The sequence below is a fragment of the Clarias gariepinus genome, chromosome 15 (genome assembly GCF_024256425.1).
Source record: "Clarias gariepinus isolate MV-2021 ecotype Netherlands chromosome 15, CGAR_prim_01v2, whole genome shotgun sequence".
NCBI classification, from domain to species: Eukaryota; Metazoa; Chordata; class Actinopteri; order Siluriformes; family Clariidae; genus Clarias; species Clarias gariepinus.
In genome coordinates this window covers 18,574,067-18,594,596 of record NC_071114.1, presented here as the reverse complement: position 1 = coordinate 18,594,596, position 20,530 = coordinate 18,574,067, and the positions used below count along the sequence as shown (strand labels likewise).

General features: G+C 36.7%; 2 protein-coding genes across 6 annotated transcripts; one reads left to right on the top strand and one right to left on the bottom strand.

Moving 5' to 3' along the window:
• Window positions 1-218: 218 nt before the first annotated feature.
• On the top strand, window positions 219-4,430 carry dnajc19 (DnaJ (Hsp40) homolog, subfamily C, member 19). Its single transcript, XM_053512916.1, has 6 exons — window positions 219-357; window positions 2,617-2,668; window positions 3,517-3,590; window positions 3,675-3,754; window positions 3,964-4,034; window positions 4,309-4,430. Exons 1-6 carry the CDS (start codon window positions 355-357, stop codon window positions 4,377-4,379), a joined length of 351 nt encoding a protein of 116 aa, XP_053368891.1. The 5' UTR covers window positions 219-354; the 3' UTR covers window positions 4,380-4,430.
• A 399-nt stretch (window positions 4,431-4,829) lies between these two features.
• fxr1 (FMR1 autosomal homolog 1) lies at window positions 4,830-20,211 on the bottom strand. 5 transcript variants are annotated; one of them, XM_053512915.1, is made up of 17 exons: window positions 20,135-20,211; window positions 17,239-17,291; window positions 17,004-17,097; window positions 16,850-16,921; window positions 16,609-16,757; window positions 14,618-14,711; window positions 13,896-14,012; window positions 13,469-13,639; window positions 13,306-13,384; window positions 13,099-13,208; window positions 12,882-12,968; window positions 12,300-12,516; window positions 11,891-12,094; window positions 10,689-10,856; window positions 10,326-10,403; window positions 9,511-9,596; window positions 4,830-7,128 (listed from the first exon to the last, which is right to left on the bottom strand). In XM_053512915.1, exons 1-17 carry the CDS (start codon window positions 20,201-20,203, stop codon window positions 6,955-6,957), a joined length of 2,022 nt encoding a protein of 673 aa, XP_053368890.1. In that variant the 5' UTR covers window positions 20,204-20,211; the 3' UTR covers window positions 4,830-6,954. The 5 variants fall into 5 exon arrangements, with proteins under 5 accessions (XP_053368890.1, XP_053368889.1, XP_053368886.1 ...); XM_053512914.1 differs by lacking the exon at window positions 10,326-10,403 and adding an exon at window positions 19,461-19,509 and having other exon boundaries at window positions 13,469-13,654; window positions 20,135-20,181; XM_053512911.1 differs by lacking the exon at window positions 10,326-10,403 and having other exon boundaries at window positions 13,469-13,654.
• Between the last annotated feature and the right edge of the window lie 319 nt (window positions 20,212-20,530).

Below are 20,530 nucleotides of genomic sequence, written 5' to 3'. Positions count from 1 at the left end.
TTCTAGAAATAAGGCTGTTAAAATATGTCAACTCTGTATTTTAACCTCATTGGCAATACGCAGATTCTAAAAATCTGTATAACTTATAATGTTAGAGACTTGCACAAGGTAACGAGTAAGGATTGCCATTCCTAATATGGCGTATCTACTGCCGTGTCGCAGGTAGTAGCGTAATTGGCTTCGATTTTGCGACGATTGTTGCGACGTCATGTCCCGTTTTTTGGCAGATTCGAAGTCCTCGTTCCAAAACACGATGAGATTCTGACATTGATTTTTGGTGGCAAAAGGTCGAAAATATGTTATAAATGTTATACTTAAAGACGTGAGGACTAAAAAGAACATTATTGGGGAACAATGGTATGATTTATTTAAAATTGCATATATGTTACTGATGTATAAACTTTATGACCTGATTAGCAAAGCAGCTACGCGAGTAGCTAACAAATAGCTTTGAAGGGAACTAAATATTTAATGACTTGTTATATCTGCGTCTGTTAAATGTGTGTGCTCTTATCGCGTCTTCGTGATATTACGGTTAAGAGCAAGTGACAGAAATGGGGCTAACACAGCTAGCATAGTTAGCCGAGCTGTGTGCCCTTTACACTCATCTCGTTATTTCATACAGTTTATTAGGATAAATAAAAACTTTCAGAACAGAAAAAACACAAGCAAACTGCAGAGGCATAATTTGGGGTAAAAAAATAAATATAATAATAATAATAATAATAATAAAACTCGTTATAACTCGGGTTGAGCGATTTGGCGCTATAATAACGTTATCGTGATAAATTATGTCACAATACGCCTTTCTTCGATCTCACTATACTTTTATTAAAGTTATGTTAAGTAAAGCAGCTTGATATGTAAACATACAATGTGTATAAAACATTGTGGTGGGGTCTCTTGTGTAAGAGTTGTATTGCCAACTTTCTTGCCCAACAAATCTCCCTGTCTATATATCAGAAATCATACATTTAGGACACCTAGAACGATCTCTTTAGTTTGCACGAGAAGACTTTGTTAGCTGAACACACTGCATTTCCCTGGCTATGTGATGCACACTGTCACTCATGGTGTGCGGCCACGGCGTACCGACCAGGACCTCAAGATGCACCTCAGTTTGTATTTTGGATTAAACTTGTTGCTTTGACATTGTGGAATATAACATTCAATTAGTTTTTTGTTATTATCAATCTAGTGTAATCTACTGATAAATTTATGTGCATTTTAAGATTCAAACATGAGCCTACAGCAGACCAAACCTGGGACATGTGCCCCATAAGGGGTCTAGAATGCAAAAAGCTAATCATTAGTTCCATACTGTAACTGGCGGGTGTGATGGTGACGGCAGGGAACAAAAACAACAGTTCTCTTCAAGGACAGTTATGTATCTGGGCATTTTTAACATTATTTGATAAAATTGTAGTATAAACACACTTTTGGCAGTTTTGGTTAATTTCATATTACAGCAAACTACATATGACTCGATTACAACTTGATCATACAACTGGATCGAGTTATTTCACAATGCCAGAAATCATCACTCGTCATGTAAAACCAAAACATCACCGCAGGTTTTTTGTGTGTTCTTGACGAAGTCTATAGCTGTCATAAAATCTTTTTTAAAAACTATTTGTGCATTGAAATGTACTGTTGCCATGGTGATACTGGTGAGGTGTTGTGGCTTCAAAAATAATAAATTTAATTATTTTGCATATTGCAAAATTAGCTCACACTGCCATTATAACAGCAGTGTTGCATTATTATACACTCACTGCTACTGTAGTACTGTGTTTAATCCACCCCCTTCAGGACTGCCTTAATTCTTCATGGCATAGTTTTAACAAGGTGCTAGAAATGTTCCTTAGAGATTTTTGATTCATATATTGACATGATGGCATCACGCAGTTTGCTACAGATTTGTCAGATGCACATCCAAAATGCTAATCTCCCAGCCCACCACATCCCAAAGGTGCTCTACTGGATTGAGATCTGGTGACTCTGGATGTCATTTGAGTACGGTGTCATTACAGTGTCATCACTCACTGTCATAGTAAAGAAACTGTATTCTTCTGGATATTTTTTTCTTTTTCCATGCTCAAATTCACGTAAATCATTTAGTTTCCCTCATTCTGAAGTTCGGTTTGAACGTCAGCAGATCGTCGTGACCATGTCTACCTGTGTACAGTAAATGCATTGATTTGCCAGCATGTTATTGGCTGATTAGATGTTTAAGTTTAACAAGCGGTTAAAAAGGTGTACCCAATGAAGTGGCTAATGAGTTTAGATATAGTATACACATGCACACAGTTCATATAAAAAAATGTAGTTTGTGAAAAAGTTTTTTCTGTAATTTAATTTAAAAAGTTGAAACTCATTCTAGATTTATTACACAACATGTAAAATATTTTAAAGCTGTTTTGTTTTAATTGTGATTATTATAACTCCCAGCTCATAAAAAATCTAACTATTGTGTTGCTACATTAGTTTTTGTAAAACGTACAGTAATCCATTCATTTATAAATTATATAAGTTATATTTTAATGTTATGCAGGCGCCATTTGTTTCTCTTTCAACATAATTAAGCCGTATTTTGTGTGTGTGTATAATTTGCAGGCCAGCACCCTGGTGGCCGTGGGTCTCACCCTTGCAGCAGCAGGATTTGCAGGTTTGCAGGAATTTGGAACTGATGAGTTCTTAATAAATATAAGTGCATGTTTTGTCCTCTGTGCACAGACTGATAGAGAGTCGGGGATAATGATAAAGAGTGCCATGCCACCTAATAATAAATTACATAGTGTTGTTTACACACTACCAGTCATAGGTTTGGACACACCTTCTAACTCCATGGTCTTTCCTGATTTTTAATTCTTTCTACATTGTAAACCAATGCTGAAGTCATCCAGAATATGCAATAATCTTATTTGAACAGTTGATATTGAAATGTGTCTGCTACTTTTGTTGTGTAAAGTCTTCATAATGGCTCTAATCTGAGGTGCTGTTTATTAGTGATTTTTGAAGGCTGGTAAATCTAAATCAACTTCTCTGCAGCAGAGGTAAGTTTTGGTCTTACTTTCCTGGGACAGCTGACCTTTGTGTCTTAAAATAACAAATGACTGTTGTTGTTGTTAATTACATAATGCCATGTGTTATTTCATAGTTTTGAAAAAAAAATCGATTATAGTTCTAGAATGTAAAGAATTGAATTAGGTGTGTCCAAAGCTTTGACTGGTACTGCACACATGTGCATTCACATATACATATCCATACATTGTCAGTATTCTAATAGTAAAGAATTAATAGTATAATGTACCTTCATGAAGGCATTATACAAATAGAAACTGTAATAAATATACAAGTCGAAAATGTAAAATGTTATAAATATATATAATTAGTAATGAAACGTTCTGAAATTATGTTTCATAGCTTTTTTTGCATGTGCCTAACACATTTTTAATTCAGCATGAATCTCATGATCCTGCTTCATAGAAACTAAATTAGTTTCTCCTTTTACAGGTCGATATGCCATGCAGGCCCTGAAACAGATGGAGCCCCAGATGAAGCAGGCTCTCCAGTCGTTTCCTAAATCTGTAAGTAACTTCATAGATAAAAGTGTATAACGGTTACCAACATTTGTGTATTCAAAAACATATGAGTAATGTTTTCTCTGGCAGACATTTGGAAGCGGTTACTACAGGGGAGGATTCGAACCCAAGATGACGAAGAGAGAAGCGTCTCTCATCCTAGGAGTCAGGTACTGATCATGAGTAATAGGGTCTATAATGATTAAACCACTAACCACTATGTGGTGCTGTTTTAGTAAACTAATCAAAGTTGTAATAATGTGATTAAGATCCATCCAACCAGAATCCAGAACTCAACAGCACTGTGTTGTAACATGAGTGGATTGCAAAGTGTTATGTTGTGACGGAAAGTAAAAAAAAATTTTTCTTCCCCTGCCAGTCCCACGGCTAACAAAAACAAGATCAGGGAGTCGCACAGGAAGCTGATGATATTAAATCATCCTGACCGCGGTAAGATCATCTACTGTAACTGTCATGCATGTGTGTATAAGATAGAGGGAGGGACCTTTGACAATACTGTACATATATTCTTATGCCAGTAAAGCTCATTTAATTGAAAAAAAGAAAAACTGGACAGGAATTTTGTTCAGTTTTTCTGATGTTAAACATCATCAATCACATTTAAACCGAAAAAATAAATGTGCGAGTACGAATTCGATGTGAGAGAAAATCTTTCAAAAACTTAATTAAGACTAATCTATGTTGTGTCTGGTCTGTTGTCCAGGTGGATCTCCGTACATTGCAACAAAAATAAACGAAGCAAAAGATTTACTGGATGGACAAGCCAAGAAATAGTTTAATACACACTCAGGGAGTGACTCTGTTTCATTAAACTTGTCAATTGTATCACTGGGGTCATTTGTCTCATTTTCATTTCACAGTGACGATCCTGACCAAATCTGTAATCCAGTTACCTGTAGATATGTTACCTTGCACCCACACCACTGTTTATTACTTATACTTACTGGGTAGAAAGGTTCCCCATCTGGTGCACTTCGTCAGTCTCAGGGATTTGTAAGGTTCAGGGAAGCAAGTATCACCTTTGGACAGTCCCTGTACCTGTCCCTGGCCTCTGTAGATGTGATTAATTCCCACAGGAGCTACATGTACAATAAAGTATGAACAATTATGGCCAGTTGTGGGAAGTGTATGGGAAGGTAGGAAGTGAGGTATGACCAATTCCCTCGTTAGTTTCATGGTAAAAATAAAAAAAGAAAGGCAGAAAGAAAACTAAAATGACGAATATTTGGAAGATCAAAATTTTATTTAAGAACTACCTGCATACAAAACATATTGCACATCAAACAACCAGTATAATCATTTAAAAAAAGACTGGAAACAGTTTACAGAACGGAAAGACTGGAAGTTGATCTTTCAGTAGTCCAATTTATTTCCTGCGTGCAACGTTCAGTTGGCCAAGTTAGTGTTAGAAGAAGAACTGCTTCTGCATTTCTCATTTAAATACTGTACATCTTAATAAATAAACCAAGGCTCTTTTCACAGAAGTCAGTAAATCATTCCAAGAGTCACGTGGAGTGTTTTCCTATTGACGACAGTAACAAACCAGTTTTCCAGACTAACATTTTTTTCTAAAGGGACAGAAATTACAATTCAGTGCAAAAACATCCTTTATCTTCCTGACCGCATTTCCTAAATCACTGTAAGGAACAGGCATGTGCCGATATGATGCTTTCTTCTCTTGGGAACTGCTTATTTTTTTTGTTATTGTTTACAATATTACTGAAGCATCAGTTCTGTCCCATATATTGAAGAAAAAAAGAAAAAGGAATAAAAAAATTAAACATTCCTTCAGCTTTGTCCAAAATTACGGGATTATAGATGAAGTCTGTGCTCAGGTACTAAATTAGAGTCCACTCTACGCAAACAGGCTATTTCTTCCCATGCTACAACTTTCTAATTTCAATACTGGATATCATGATACATCATCCGACTGATTATCGGCACATGCCCAAAATGAAGTGGTTGCATATTAAAAATAAAAAGCAGCTAATCTTCTCTCTGGATTTATTTAGGCCTACAGCCAGCCAGTGACCTACTCTCTGAAGGCACAACATCTGATCATGTACTTAAAACATAACAGACTTCATTTCATATTGTCTGTTAGAAGCCCAGAAAGATCATGCATTATACTTTCTTCTGTCCCATTATCATCTCAATATAATAACAGAAACACTTCTGAGGTTTGTTGGTCAAAAAAAGAATCTAATAAATAGAATAGAAAAACATTGACATCCCTGCTTGATAATTAGAAACACTGCTATTACTCAGGACTGGCCAGCCCTAAAGAGGACTAAATGTCGTCAAAATATGGTATGTTATTAATATCACCATTTCATGTGTTTATGCTAGGCTATAAATGAGGGTATATGTAAAGGTTTTATGTTAGCCACCAGCACATTAGAGGGGCACTGTCCTGCAAAACACTAGAAAAATTTACCTGAATAGTTTTTTCTTCATATCCTAGGGAAAAATGGTATTTACTAAAATTAATGTAAAAAATAATAAACACTGATCAAGTGTCCACACCATAACCAAAACCAACCAATGGTGGCTTTTCAGTCGCAAGCAGTTATCATAAAACCCTGTTATACACACAACATACTGCGGTTTCCATGATGGGTTTGATTGCATTGTTTTAATGCATTAGTTTTGAATACTGTCCTAATAATCATCACCAGTCACAGTATTAATATAGTTTTTGATTTGTCACTGAAGGATTGCTTTTTCCCCCCTCTTATTCAGGGAAATAGCTCTGTTTCTGACTATTGGCAGGAAATATTCTGTTATCCAAAAAAAATCCAGTTAACAGATGTTAGGCCAGTCAGACACAGTGAAAGAGTTGAAAATGAAAATCACATTAGTGACGGCACGTTACCAGGAAAATTTAGTCAACTTGAGATTACTTATGTGAGCTGGCAGTAGAGGGTGCAGCTTCCAGACACTTAAATGTCAATCACTGCAGATAAACATATCGACTGACTCATTTAATGGGGGAAAAACGACTGGTGATTTCCTGCATGATCAATTTTATACAAATCTCAGTTGACAAATTTGTTAAAATTTGGAGGTCCGAAGTTATAACACTTATAATGGTAAACTTGTAAAGATAACTGGACAGAAAAAAGGCTAATAATGCATTGCACTTTGGGGCTTCTTTTATATATTTCGTGTTCTCCTGTCGTACCTGACCCCTGGTGAAGGAACAGAAAAGTGCAGCAGAGAGAAGAATCTGGAAGTCCGTGTGTATGTGTTTGTGTGTGTGTGTGTGTCTATCTTTGGCGAGCTTGTACAAGCACTATTGTAAAAATGTAAAGGTTATGACTGTTTCGAGAGAGAATAGAGGAACAGGTCAGGGCGTTAAGGAGAGTCCGTTAACGACAGTTGGCTTAGCCACATCGGTTTTCCCGCCAGGGGCAGTTTCTGTGGAAGCGCGTGGTGCCATTTCCTGGTCATCAATGTTGGTATCTGGGCCATTAGTGAGCTGTTTCGAGATGCCATGTTCAGATATGACATCCACCTGACCCTGACAGTAGAAAGAAAGTTTTATTAAATTAGAATTTTCTTGTTTTTATTATTATTATTATTTTTTACACAGCAATTTCAAAATCAAAGGTTATAGCACATAACTTCTGAAATAAGTTGAACATCCTTAAGAAAGAACAGTTATCCTTTTGTACCTTACATGATTTTTCTTATCTGTCCATCTACACGTCTGTGTCCACGTGGACAAAATTGTTGGTACCCTTTCGTCAATGAAAGCAAAACCTACAATGGTCACAGAAATAACTTTAATCTGTCAAAAGTAATAATACATAAAAATTCTATAAAAGTTAACCAATGAAGGTCAGACATTGCTTTTCATCCATGCTTCAACGAAATTATTAAAAAAAAAAAACTCATGGAACAGGCCTAGACAAAAATGATGGTACCCCTAGAAAAGAGTGAAAATAATGTGACCAAAGGGACATGTTAATTCAAGGTGTGTCCAATAATTAGTATCACAGGTGTCTACAATCCTGTAGTCAGTCAGTGGGCCTGTATATAGGGCTCCAGGTAGTCACGGTGTTGTTTGGTGACATGGTGTGTACCACACTCAACATGGACCGGAGGAAGCAAAGGAAAGAGTTGCGTTAGAAGATTCTAAAGAAAATTATAGACAAGCATGTTAAAGGTAAAGGCTATAACACCATCTTCAAGCAGCTAGATGTTCCTGTGACTACAGTTGCACATATTATTCAGAAGTTTAAGATCTATGGGACTATAGCCCACCTGCCTGGACGTGGCTGCAGCAGGAAAATTGGTGACAAATCAAAGAGACTAATAATCCGAATGGTAACAAAAGAGCCCAGAAAGACTTCAAAAGAGATCCAAGGTAAACTTCATGCTCAAGGAACATCAGTGTCAGATCGCACTATCCATCGTTGTTTGAGCCAAAGTGGACTACATGGGAGACGAGCAAGGAGGACACCATTGTCGAAAACAAATCTTAAAAAAGCCAGACTGGAATATGCCAAACTACATGTTGACAAGCCACAAAGCTTCTGGGAGAATGTCCTATGAACAGATGAGACAGAAATGGAACTTTTTGCCAAGGCACATCAGCTCTATGTTTACAGACAATTGAAGCATATCAAGAAAGGAACACTGTCCCGACTGTGAAAAATGGAGGAGCCACTGTTATCTTCTGGGGCTGCTTTGCTGCATCTGACACAGGGTGTCTTGAATCCATGTAGGGTCCAATGAAATCTCAAGACTAGCAAGGGATTCTAGAGGAAGGTGCTGGCCAGTGTCAGAAAGCTTGGTCTCAGTCGCAAGTCATGGGTCTTGCAACAGGACAATGACTAAAAACACACAGCTAAAAACACTCACGAATGGCTAAGAGGAAAACACTGGACTATTTAAAACTGGCCTTCTATGAGCCTTGACCTCAGTCCTATTGAGCATTTTTGGAAGGAGATGAAACATGCCCTCTGGAAAACAACTGGAGCAGTTTGCTCATGAGGAGTGGGCCAAAATACCTGCTGAGAGGTCTCATTGACAGTCCCATGAATGGTTTGATTGCAGTGATTGCCTCAAAAGGTTGTGCAACAAAACATTAAGTTGGGGGTACCATAATTTTTGTCTAGGCCTGTTCTATGAGTTTATTAAATAATTTCATTTAATTTATTCCATTGAAGCATGGTTGAATGTCTGACTTTCATAGGTGAATATTCATAGAATTTTTATTTTTTAGTACTTTTGTCAGATTAAAGTTATTTTTGTGACCATTGTGAGTTTTTCTTTCATTGACTGAAGAGTACCAACAGTTTTGTCCACATGTGTAACTCTTAAAAAAATACAATAAAAAATTTGGTAGAATGAATGAAATAGAACTGCCTTTGCTATCCTATCACAAGTGATAATTTTCTTATAGCGCCATGTCCCCATGTGTTTTATTCTTTATACACCACAGCAATTTGGAACCATTACACATACATTTTAAAATGTATTAAACTACACCTCATCTTATTTTTATCCAGTTAAGAGTTAAATAGTGGGGAACATTGAGAAAACATGCTACTTCCCATTTTGATTACTACAACAGTGATAAGTCAGTCCTTCACAGCCTCTCTTTTTTTTCTCTTAAACATTAAGAATAAAAAAGCACAGCTTGCCATGTTAACAATACTTCTTTTATAAATAAACAAATCTCCTTACTGAAAACTTCACCATATTAACTCCTATTACAGAAACGATAACCTATTCGAGCGTTTGAATTAATGTAAACCTGCAGTATTTAACAGTGCCGTAATGTTTTTTTTATTACCAGTTTGAGACTATTTTGTGTCCTGACAGTGAAATAATTATGTCTGTAGGTTAGTCTTTAAAGATTATTATATTATGAACAGGAGGAATTCTGACCTACCAATTCTTTTTTATTGTTCTTCAGATCTCGTGGCGTTCTCTGTCTGCTGTGGGATTCAGCACGTGATATGTAATCAGCCACGGTGACTGCAAAGAAAAACATCTAATTAAAACTTTAGTTTAGAAACCGATTTAAGCATGTTTTATGCAAGTTTAATTAACAGTGATGTGTGCCAAAATTTTTTATATGTACTCAATCAATCAATCAAAATGTATTTATATGTACTGCATATGGAATTAGCACATGCCGAATTAAACTAGCATTAATTAATCCAGCAACACCACAGTGCTGTTGAATTCTGGATTGTGATTCAATCATTTTCAGTAACTAATTCTAAATAAAGAAATTGCTCATGTAGTAAAGTTTCTGTAAGGAGATAACTAACATTTATGGAAGAGTCTCCTGCGTTAGAGCTTTGTAACAGTTTTCCAATATTTTCAAGACAGTTTTTTTTTTTTTGTGGTTTCTGTATAAAATGACACAAGCTGCATTTTATATTTGTATCCTATTAACTTCAGTAGAGAAAAAAAAAGAGAGAATGGTGTGGAAAATACAGGAAACTTTAAATGTAACAATTATTTTTAATAAAACATAAAAAAAAAACTGTAGTCATTGCTGTTGTACAAGAAGAAAACAAGACACCTATTACCTATTAATAGATTATTCGTTACTATGAAATTCACATTTTAATAAAGGCTAAACCTTCTAGTTAACCCATCAATTACTAACAATCTTTAATGAGTGAATTGTGAAAGTCAGCACACACTGGTTAGGATTCACTCCAAGCACACCTGGTTCATGCACTATTGCACTACCTGGCGGTCTCTCCTCTGGAGGCCGAAAGCGTCTGCGGCGGCTACGGTTTTGCCGCTGAGGTTTAAATTCAGGCTCATCTACAGCAGAGTGAAATCTAAATGTTATTCAACCTTAAGACTGCTTCTGTTTGTTGGCATTGTGTGTTTGCATCAAACCAAAGCTTAATACAGCTTACACAAACTTCAAGTAGCAATTAATACTTGGCACTAAACTACAAAAACAACTTAAATCAACTTTTCAGACTCATGGATATGCTGCCTTGTCTGAAGGTTAAAAGCTTTTTTTATTTTTTAATGGGTCCTAATGTCATGTGCCTAATTTACATCAGTGTAAAAGAAGACTGTGTATGCAGGTGTACTTGCCAAGGCCATTTTCACTGAGTGATGTGTTGTCATCGGATTCAGGGCGTCGGCGTCGCGAGCGTCGGCTCCGAGAAGTCGGTTCACACTCACTTGCTTCTGCATCAGCGGTCTGATCCGACTCAGAAGTATCCAAAATACTGTACGGATTCCGATCTGGATCCTTCAGAACTGCCAGGAAAACAAATATATTCTATTATAAAACATTCTATTGGGTTGTCAATTTGTGTCAATAAACCATGATGTGTTCTCTTTATTTAAAACTGCTTATTCAGGAACATATATGCATGGCTACAGTAGAGAAGCAGCTGCACAAGATGAAATAGTTAATGTTTAGAAAAGACACTGCGTTACAGAGAGTAACTCCCTCAGTAGTACTACTACAGCTCTGCTATGTTATTTGAGTGCTTAGTTCAATCTAATAAAATGCCAAGTTCAAAAGTTATTAATAAATATCAAAGCATTCCGTTTATATAAGGCCTTTCTAACACTCCCATGTGCTATATACTTGCACACTCAAAAAGACTGGGGTAACTCGTAGCACAAAGACAGGAGGATTTGTTTTAAGTTGCCTCTTCAAATGGGAGATAGAAGACATCAAGGCTTAGTTTTAATGTTTTTAGTTTTGAATTTTTCAGTCTATGTGGAAATCAAAAATACAGGACCACAGGCTGGGTGTTGATAGGGTAGCAGCATCTTTAATCAAACACAAGCATCTCAGGTGAAACCAAAACATTTTTCAGTACCTCCTAACCACGTGGCTACAACAACTTGCAATCCAAAATGACTGGCCTGACCGGTTTGCTTTTAATTTAAACCTGTGGTGAAGCAATATTCATGGTCCATTCAAACTGCAAAATGAGCAGAATTCCAGGTATCGCTAACACCAGGATTTTTGCAAAACTGTTTTCTGGCAATGTTTTCTACTAAGCATGGGATAGTGTAGCACAGGGTGTCAAACGGGATCTAGAAAGTAGGTGTAGGTTCATGTTTTCATTCCAACCAAGCAAAACCCACACCTGATTCCACCTGTTTAATTAGTAGCTTTTGGCATTCAATAAATTATCGCGTATAGCTTCTGCCTGGTTGAAATGAAAGCCTCAACCTCACATCAGTCCTGTCTGAATCCAGTTTGACACACCTGCTGTAGAGTCAAAGACATTTCTTCAAGATGCAGATAAGTGTATATTTTTTAGTTATTGTACCTGAGCTCATGGTGCTTCCTGACCCTCTTCCAGTCCCACGACCTCTCACTCCTGAGCCACCACGACCTCTGACCCCTGCTGTTCTCCTCCTGTCCCTGGGCTGGATATTGTGCTCTTCCTCATCTTCTCTTAGGGAGAAATCACTCAGCTCATCTCTCCGCTCAGAATCAGTCTCGGAAGTGTAAGAGTGCTCCGAGTTCATTCCTATGGAGAGGATGGACAGGGTTTATTTTTTCTACGTTTTCAACTACACTTGTGGTTATATACTCCTTGCAATACATTTATTACAATTTAAATCTTTAATCTTAAAGAGTTTTTCCTAAATAGGGCATTAAGGAAGACATGAGTCAATCAGTCAACAAGTATGATTATCATAGTTGCAGCCAGATGAGTGTGTAAAGTGTGTTACCGTAGGCTGCACTGTGGTTGGCGGTCCTGCGTGCACGTCCCCGGCCTGTGTAGGAGCGCCCGGAGTGCAGCGAGATGGTTGAAGCGCTTTCATCCATGCCATAGCTCTTCTCTTTATCTTTCTCATTGGAACGTGCTGGAACGGTACGGAAACCCATACCTATCTGACGCAGCTGCTCATCAATCTGTAGCCGCTCCAACCTTAACTGCTCCACCTCCTACACATAATTAGCACAAAATAGTCTTAACTTGTTAGTTAGAATGGCTGTAATGGATTTTTTTAACATTGAAATTAATTGATGTATTAATTGCTTTTCTAACAGCTGACTGACAACTTTTATCAAGCTTTTGCTTAATAAATAGAATTATTTTAGCATTTATGAAAGGAGTCTCCAGTTTCAGCACTTTGTAACTGTCAAAGTTGCTATTGTACAAAAGTAATAAAACAACCTGCGACCTGCTTTTATTGGAAAAAAAAAGAGGTAACTCCACTTCATCACACCGCACAGTCATTAATTTTATTCCTTACTTAATGGCCTCACATGGACCACTGATCACTAAAGTACTCACGAGCAGTACTCACGTTCAGGTAAGCAATGTGGTACTCCAGAAGAACTTGAACATTTCCAATGCTCTCCTTTGTGCCGACAAACGTGAAGGGCACCATTCCCTGTAATAAAAAAATATTAATAATAAAAATTTAAAAAATAAGTTATATAGATATCAGAAAAACAGCATGGCGATAAATACCACTCACTCAAGGGATCAGAAAGCAAATTGTCTTAAGAATGAGATCTGACCTCTTGCCTGGGAAGGTTATTGTCGTTGTCTCCTTCGATCCGTACTCGCACCACTCCAGATTTATCTACGATCTCCTGAATGACTTTGCCATTTTTGCCAATCACCTTGCCTGTGACAACAAACAGTGAGAAAAAAAAAAGAAAAAATTTTTTTAAATGGCTGTGGGGCAGGGGAAGGGGAAAAACAAAACAAAACAAAAAACATACCAACTAGATTTCTGGGGATTTGTACCGACTCTTCCAGGAACTCCAGAATGCTTCTTGCGTTCTGGACGGCCTCAGTAGTCTGGGGTAAATTTACGGTAAAATTAATAAATACATCATTAGGATGCCAATGACTATGATCCGCGCTGACGTTACAGATCAGTACCTCTCCGTAAATCCTGAACGTTCCACTCTCTTCTTCCAGCTCGATGGCTGTCACCCCTGGAATTTTCCTGGCCTGCTGGATGTTTGTCCCGTGGCTCCCGATGGCGAGACCCATCAGGTCCTCTCGCACTGTGAACTCCTCCTGGAACGCTGATGCTAGCTGCTTCGTGCTCTGGGAAATACCACCCTCATATCACAAACCAGTCCAAATTATTCAGCTGTTCATGACTAACCACAGTATGTTTACACGGAAACCTGCTGCATCACCCTATTTGAGTTACCTTTGTAAGAATAATTGAATATTTAATGTCAAAGGTTAAACAGCATTCTGTAGTGCGTTAGTGTAGTGTTGTAGTTTGGCTTTTCCAAATGTTTTGCCCTCTCCTTACTCTAGGATTCACATTAGGTTCTGGTAAATATCTTGTTACCTCTAAGTGCTTTGTGGCTTCCTCGTTCCTGTACATGAGCATGAGTTTAGTGCGGATGCTCCTCAAGTGCATGTCGCTCAGGAGGGACACTCTCTTCACTGTCACCTCGTCTACAGACTGTAAAACACCACAAACACACACACATCAAATCTATTAAATGAGCACTTTTCATTTAGTATAACACATATGGATAATATCTCAAAGGGTAAACTTTCTTCATTTTGAAAAACATGACAGAATGTTTGGATAATTATTATTTTTGGGAAGTAAGCAAGATTTTAAAAAGTATTATTTAAGATGGTAAAGGAATTTTTGGGTGAATAGGGTGACTTTGGAATGAACAGGGTGTTCTGAAAAAGTAAATGAGTATACAAGGACAAAGAGTGAGAAAAAAGTCATGAGGTAAAAGACATAAAAATGTTACTTTTAAATAAGGAAATAAGTTAAAAAGGTGCAAACTAGTGCAAAGTTTATTTTTAACACAAGAATTAAATTTATCAATTAAAACTGTTAGTAAGGTATAACATTTTCACCTTACTAATTTTTTATTATTATTTAATGCAAGTCAAATTATTTACTGAACATAAATTTTAAACAGTGAAACAATGTCACAGTTAGACAGATATTCTATGAATATTAATAATTTAACTCAACTTTAATTTTCTTATGATAAAAAGGTATAAATAATATGCAGTGTACATGTGAATATGTTCAGCATTTACCAGGACAAGCAGCTCACAGGTTTCAGGTCTGTAGACAATTCTGCTCGCGCCTACAGCCTTCTTAAAGTCCTTATGAGCGAGCTCGCTCTCACAGCTGGAAGAAAGAGGAAGAAAAATAAAACTTGAAATAATTAAAGAACTTTAAAGAGGAATTTTGTGAGCAAAAGTGGGATAAAGGTGTAAATAAGCACTTGGATGTAGAAAGGATTCAGGCCTGTATAAAACTGAGTTTAAAAAAAAATCTTTCTTTGTGTGGGCGGGGGTAAATGTAGTGCTGGGCGATATGACAATATATATCGTGGGGACGATAAAAAAAGTGTCTATCGTCCTATTTCTCTTCTATCGTTTCTAACCTAATTTTATCAACGACTAAAGAAAATTTTGAATTAAATAGGCTATGACAAATGTATGATAAAGTCGCTATGCAATGCATACTCTACCCTTTATATAAGTGATAATCAAGAATTAAAATGAGCTTTTTCGCAAAGAAACTCCGTCTTGTGGTTTTGCGACATGACGCTTTACGTTGTTGCGACATGCTTTACGCTAGGTAACTCGTGAGTGCTTAAAGAAGAAGACGCAAGCGGTTGAAGATGAATGCCCGGAGTCGCAAAAAACTGAAACTGCTATGCAGGCAGCAGCCCAAAAAGTACTTTACTGAAACGTGGGGGTACATCAGTGATTTGGCTTCAAGAGCTCTGATACGGAGCAGAAGACAGTCATGTGCAAACTCTGCCAAAAGACTGTTTCCGCACCCGACACGAAACTTGAAATGGTTGTGCACTTTAATTTTTTTTTTTTTAATAAAGTTTATTTTGATAATACTATTTAAATAACTACGATGTGGATAAAAAAAATGTAAAGGCTACTGAAGCTCTACTTCCACCACATCTGTCAGTTGATACATTTATATTGCTAAACTAAAATGTATTTTTCTTATTTGTGACAGTTCAGTTAAATGTCACTTCAAAATAAAGATGATATTTTTGTCAAACATTTCAGAGAATAACTGAAAACGTACTTTATTGTGGGTGGTATATCGTGATATATATCGTTATCGTGATATAAAATAATCCATATCGTGATATATTTGCATTTAGGCATTTGGCAGACGCTCTTATCCAGAGCGACTTACATTTTTATCTCATTACACATCTGAGCAGTTGAGGGTTAAGGGCCTTGCTCAAGGGCCTAACAGTGGCAACTTGGTGGTTGTGGGGTTTGAACCTGGGATCTTACAAACCGTAGTCCAATGCCTTAACCACTGAGCTACCCCCTGACCCCGATATATGATTTTTCCATATCGCCCAACACTAAGTAAATGAGTAAAAAAGTGCGGTTTTATGAGGTAAAGTGAGATTTTAGAAGCTTAACATAGATGAAAAAAGTGAGTTTAAAAGAAAACACTGGGTTTGGGTAAGGAGATTCTTGGGATATAGAAAGGTCATAAAACATCAGATTCAAAGAAAAAAGGAGAGTATTGAGCCAAAAATAAATAAATATTCAGTAACATTGTGTTTTTCATAAAAATACTATTTTACATTAGTTAAACGGTGCAACTAAAAACAGATCATGTCATATTAAACTAAAGTGAGGGGTAAAGTAAGAGGAGATCCTTCAAGAGAGTACATAAGAAAAAAAGGACAATTATGAATAGTAATAAAATACTTTTTTTGGAGGTCAGTGATTTAAGGGAAATTTTGTAAATATAAATCTGTCATAAGCACAGTTTTGGTAACAAAGATTAAATTATGATTAAAAAGAGACATTTTTAAAAAAGACAAATGAGCAAATTTGTGGGGTAAATGGGTTAGAAGAGAAAGTACACTTATGAGCTTAAGAATTAGAAATTAGAAAATAATAATAATAATAAAGTTTTGGAAAGCTGCAGATTTACATTTAAGATATAATACATTTCTCAGATTACTCCCTATAACATCACTAAGAAAAAGAAACGGAAAAAAAGAAGCAGCATCAACAAGTCCACTCACGCAGTCTTCAGATCATCAGGAACAGAAACAGTGCACTTATAGAAGGTGTTTCTCGTCACGGCTTTGTTTAGGTTCACTGGCCGCAGACGTTCAAACGTGACAATCTCATTGTATGTGGCGTCACAGGCTGCGTACTCGATCACATAGAACTAAGGAGGGAAAGAGGAAGTTAAAGCAACTCTGCAGAATATGGCGGTGAGCAGAAAGCAAACAGGCCTAGGACAGCCACATATATACTCACGTCTCCCTTCATCATGCGCACTTTGGCGAGCCACCAGCCACATGGCTCCTGCTCGTTCGCCCTCGAGTATATCTGAGACACAATCAAGAGTAATCACTTTACAACCAGAAAAAGTCCAGTGGTTCTAAAAGCATGTAGTCTCACAGGTGCTCACCTCCACCTCATCTCCTTCACCAATCTCCTTCTTGCAGTCAGCAGGAGGAGGCAAGCGCACGTCTGCAAACGGCACCTGTCTCTCCGGCTGCCAACTTATTAAAAAATAAGAAAAAATTATTACATTTTATTTATTTATTTAAATAGATTTAAATTTAATGGCTCACAATCATAAAAGCACTCAATTTAATTGAATAAAATTTTATTTATATAGCGCTTTTAACATGGAAACTCACTTGTTTTCAAACGAGATAGAGAGCGAATCTTCATGAACATCTTTGACAAAACCCTAAAACGACAGTCGTTTGTTATTTGTCACAGAAAATTAAACAGCGTATAGATTCTTGCTGTGACATTATTAATGGCAAATGACAGCAGGACAACACACAGAGTGGGACGACACAGAGCGAGGGATGACGGAGAGCGGTGAACAATAAATATCTATTACGGAATGTGCATTGCAATACAATACTATTGTGATTGTACAATTTTATGAGATATTGTGATCTTTATTATTTTTAACTAAAAAGTGACTGAATAACAATATTAAACATTAAAACTTGACAGATAAATGTTTTAGTTATTTTCAGTAAATAAACCCTAACTGTCACCATTTTTGCATGGGGCTGCAGAGATAAACCTTACTCACTCATCGTCTATATCGCTTCATCTTGTATACAGGGTCACTGGGGCCTAGAGCCTATTCCAGGAGGTGCAAGGCGGCAGTGCTAACTACTAAGCCTCTGTGCCACCTGAGATAAACCTCCATTTTAAAAAATACCCCTGTACATTTGCATGTGCATATGGCCAGAGAGAAAGTTTTCGCTCATGTTCTCGTAACAGCTAAGCGAGAGTTATCATCTTTCTAACAGCGAATTAAAAATAGACCTGGCCCCTGAATTTATCCGCTCATATCTTCCAACAGCAGCTCATGATCCTAAAATGAACAGCTGACGCTCGAAACAAAGCACACATGCGTAGCAGAACTTCTGCTTGAAACGCAGTGGACAGGATTTCTGACCAGGCCTGTCCTGTAGATACAAAATCAGCCAAATTGGTAAAAGATCTAGTAAAAACAAGTGATAGTGTAAATAGTGTGCAGCTTATTGCAGGTTTAGAATAATTTTGAAATGTTTATTGTACGATACAAGTCCTGCACAATTATTTGCAAAAAACATTAAAATCCCAATATGGACCTATGCAATTACTGTAAGAAGTAAAAGGCTACAATTTATTACAAGAAATAAGTTGTCTGGAATTTGTTAGTTTGTAAATAATTTAAGTATTAGTTGTGATAAACAAATATTGGCAAACATCATTATACTAAGATCATTTGTGCCAACATTTGCTGTTAGCCTGGATAAATACATTTAATATAAAAATGTACACTTAACAGTTAAACATCACAATTTAACATTTCACAATGTGTCAAAATAATCACTGTGGATTTTTTGGGTCAAAATAAGCAGTGCTAAAAGATAATTTACACTAAAAATAGAGGAGACGAGGGTGTAACTGGCTGTGCTGTCTGAGAGTGGGGGGGGCATACTCTCTCTCACTCTCTCTCTTCCCGGTCAATTACAGTGACACCAGCCAATCATGGGCATCTGTGAGCTTATGTATAAAGCTAGGTAGTGTAACTCTCTTGAAAAAAGTTCTATCTTAGAGGAAGCATGTGTTGGCCTTTAACCTCTCCTGTTGGTAGCAGAAACAAACATCTCTTAGAGAAAGGCCTTTTATAAACATTTTATTTTTTACAGAAGAGTTTGTTAGTTTGTTTCTGCTTGTTTTGTAGCTAAATATAAACAAGGCTAAATATATTTTTAAATAAAAGGTTTTTGTTCATATTTTTATACTTTTATTTCATTAATGGTCAAAAATACCTTCTTGAATAGGTTCTAGTAACACCTGTGAACATTAATGTGGACATTTCTATGGAGAGCATTGTATGTATGTGAGTAAACCAGTCTAACCTAAAACTGGCACATTAGTGTGTCCTGAGTAGTGTAAAAAAATTAGAGCTGGAAGATCTCACTGATAAAAAAAAAAAGATATATTAAAAAATGCATCCATACAATTTATCTCTATATACCATGCACAAATAATCCAGCGCAAATATTTTTTGTATATTATATACAGGAGACTTGGTGCACAAAGTCCACGTACACAGACCCAAGGTGGAACCTAAACCCATCGATTCCCACCTGGAGGTCTGAGGCCTGCCTACCTGCCTGCCTACATACATACATATATACACCCTGCTCAATTTTGTAGCATTGCCTGCTTATAGCCCTTTCCTATTTCATAGCTTAATTGCACATATTCTCTGCATAGCAGTGTATGCAATGACAATAAAGTTGTATTAATCTATCTGCAGGATGAAGTGAAAATCACGTGCGATTGCTTCATTTCTAAAATAACTGCAGTGTGTTGTGTTGTCATGTTTATTGTTATTTACCTTCACAAAAATACTGCCAAGAGTTCCATAAATGCTTTACACACCTACACTAATGATACAAAAGCGAAAGTTAATCAAGTTACTAAAAAAGAAACGAAAGTGAAAATGTTGACATTTCTATAAAAACTCCACTCAGCTCAAGTCTTACTTAACTAGCAGGCTGGAAGAAACTGAGTGTCCTTAGTTCTTGAAATTAACTCACAAATCACAAACTGCATACATCGCTGGCCTGTTAAACAATTACCTACATTTAGTTAATTAATTTAGCGCGATTATTACATGAAAATTTATAATAATGTTAACTAGCTATCTCGGTTAGCGTACAATATTACTAGCGTCGAAGGACCCACCTGTAATCGGACGACTCCCAGTTTCTGCGCACGGATTGCCTAGCAGTATTTCACCGCCAGCGCTGTGATTGGTTTACAGCGCCACAAAATAGCTTCCTAACCAATCCTACTAAAGTAGGCGGGGTTTGTCGGAAAACAGGTAGAATAAAATAACACAATCTGAACCGCAAAGCTATGCTAACTATAGTAACGCAAAACCCGTATTGTAACGCATTTTTAATACGACTGGGAATTAATTTATAGCATTTTTGCCTCTTATGTGTTTGAATATTCTAAACTACCCTTTATCATTTGTAAAATAATCAAATGTATAAATATTTTTACCTTATAATAAGCCCCATTGGAGCCGCGAACCTCAACCGTCAGTTCGTCCATTTTGAACACGCTAAGCATTGTGGGTAAAAGTTCTAGAACTATTCAGACTCGCAGCTTCATCGGGCTCGATCCCATTCTCTATGTACACAATGTTTAGGGCACTTTCTGAATGCTTATTTTCATTTATTTTGTGTGGTGGAATTATATAAATTAATTCGGCTTAAAGTCAAATTGCATCTTAGTGTACATTGTTTTATTCCTTGTACACTTGTCTAGAGAGTTAAAAAAATATTTGTGATTAAGCCATTCTTTCATAGGGTTAACTATAATTCTCATCTGGGTTTTCGGTTTACACTTATTGTGTTATGGTGTTAAAAAAAAAAACAGATATTTCTGAAATCTTGA

Coding starts and splice junctions, on each gene's coding strand:
- dnajc19 (XM_053512916.1), top strand. Junction 2,669..3,516: donor TGCAGCAGCAGGATTTGCAG/GTTTGCAGGAAT, acceptor CTCCTTTTACAG/GTCGATATGCCATGCAGGCC. Junction 3,591..3,674: donor TCCAGTCGTTTCCTAAATCT/GTAAGTAACTTC, acceptor TTTCTCTGGCAG/ACATTTGGAAGCGGTTACTA.
- fxr1 (XM_053512915.1), bottom strand. CDS start 20,203: ATGCTTAGCGTGTTCAAAATGGACGAACTGACGGTTGAGGTTCGCGGC. Junction 13,209..13,305: donor AATCCCCAGAAATCTAGTTG/GTATGTTTTTTG, acceptor TTGTTGTCACAG/GCAAGGTGATTGGCAAAAAT. Junction 9,597..10,325: donor TCCAGAGGAGAGACCGCCAG/GTAGTGCAATAG, acceptor TTTTCTTTGCAG/TCACCGTGGCTGATTACATA.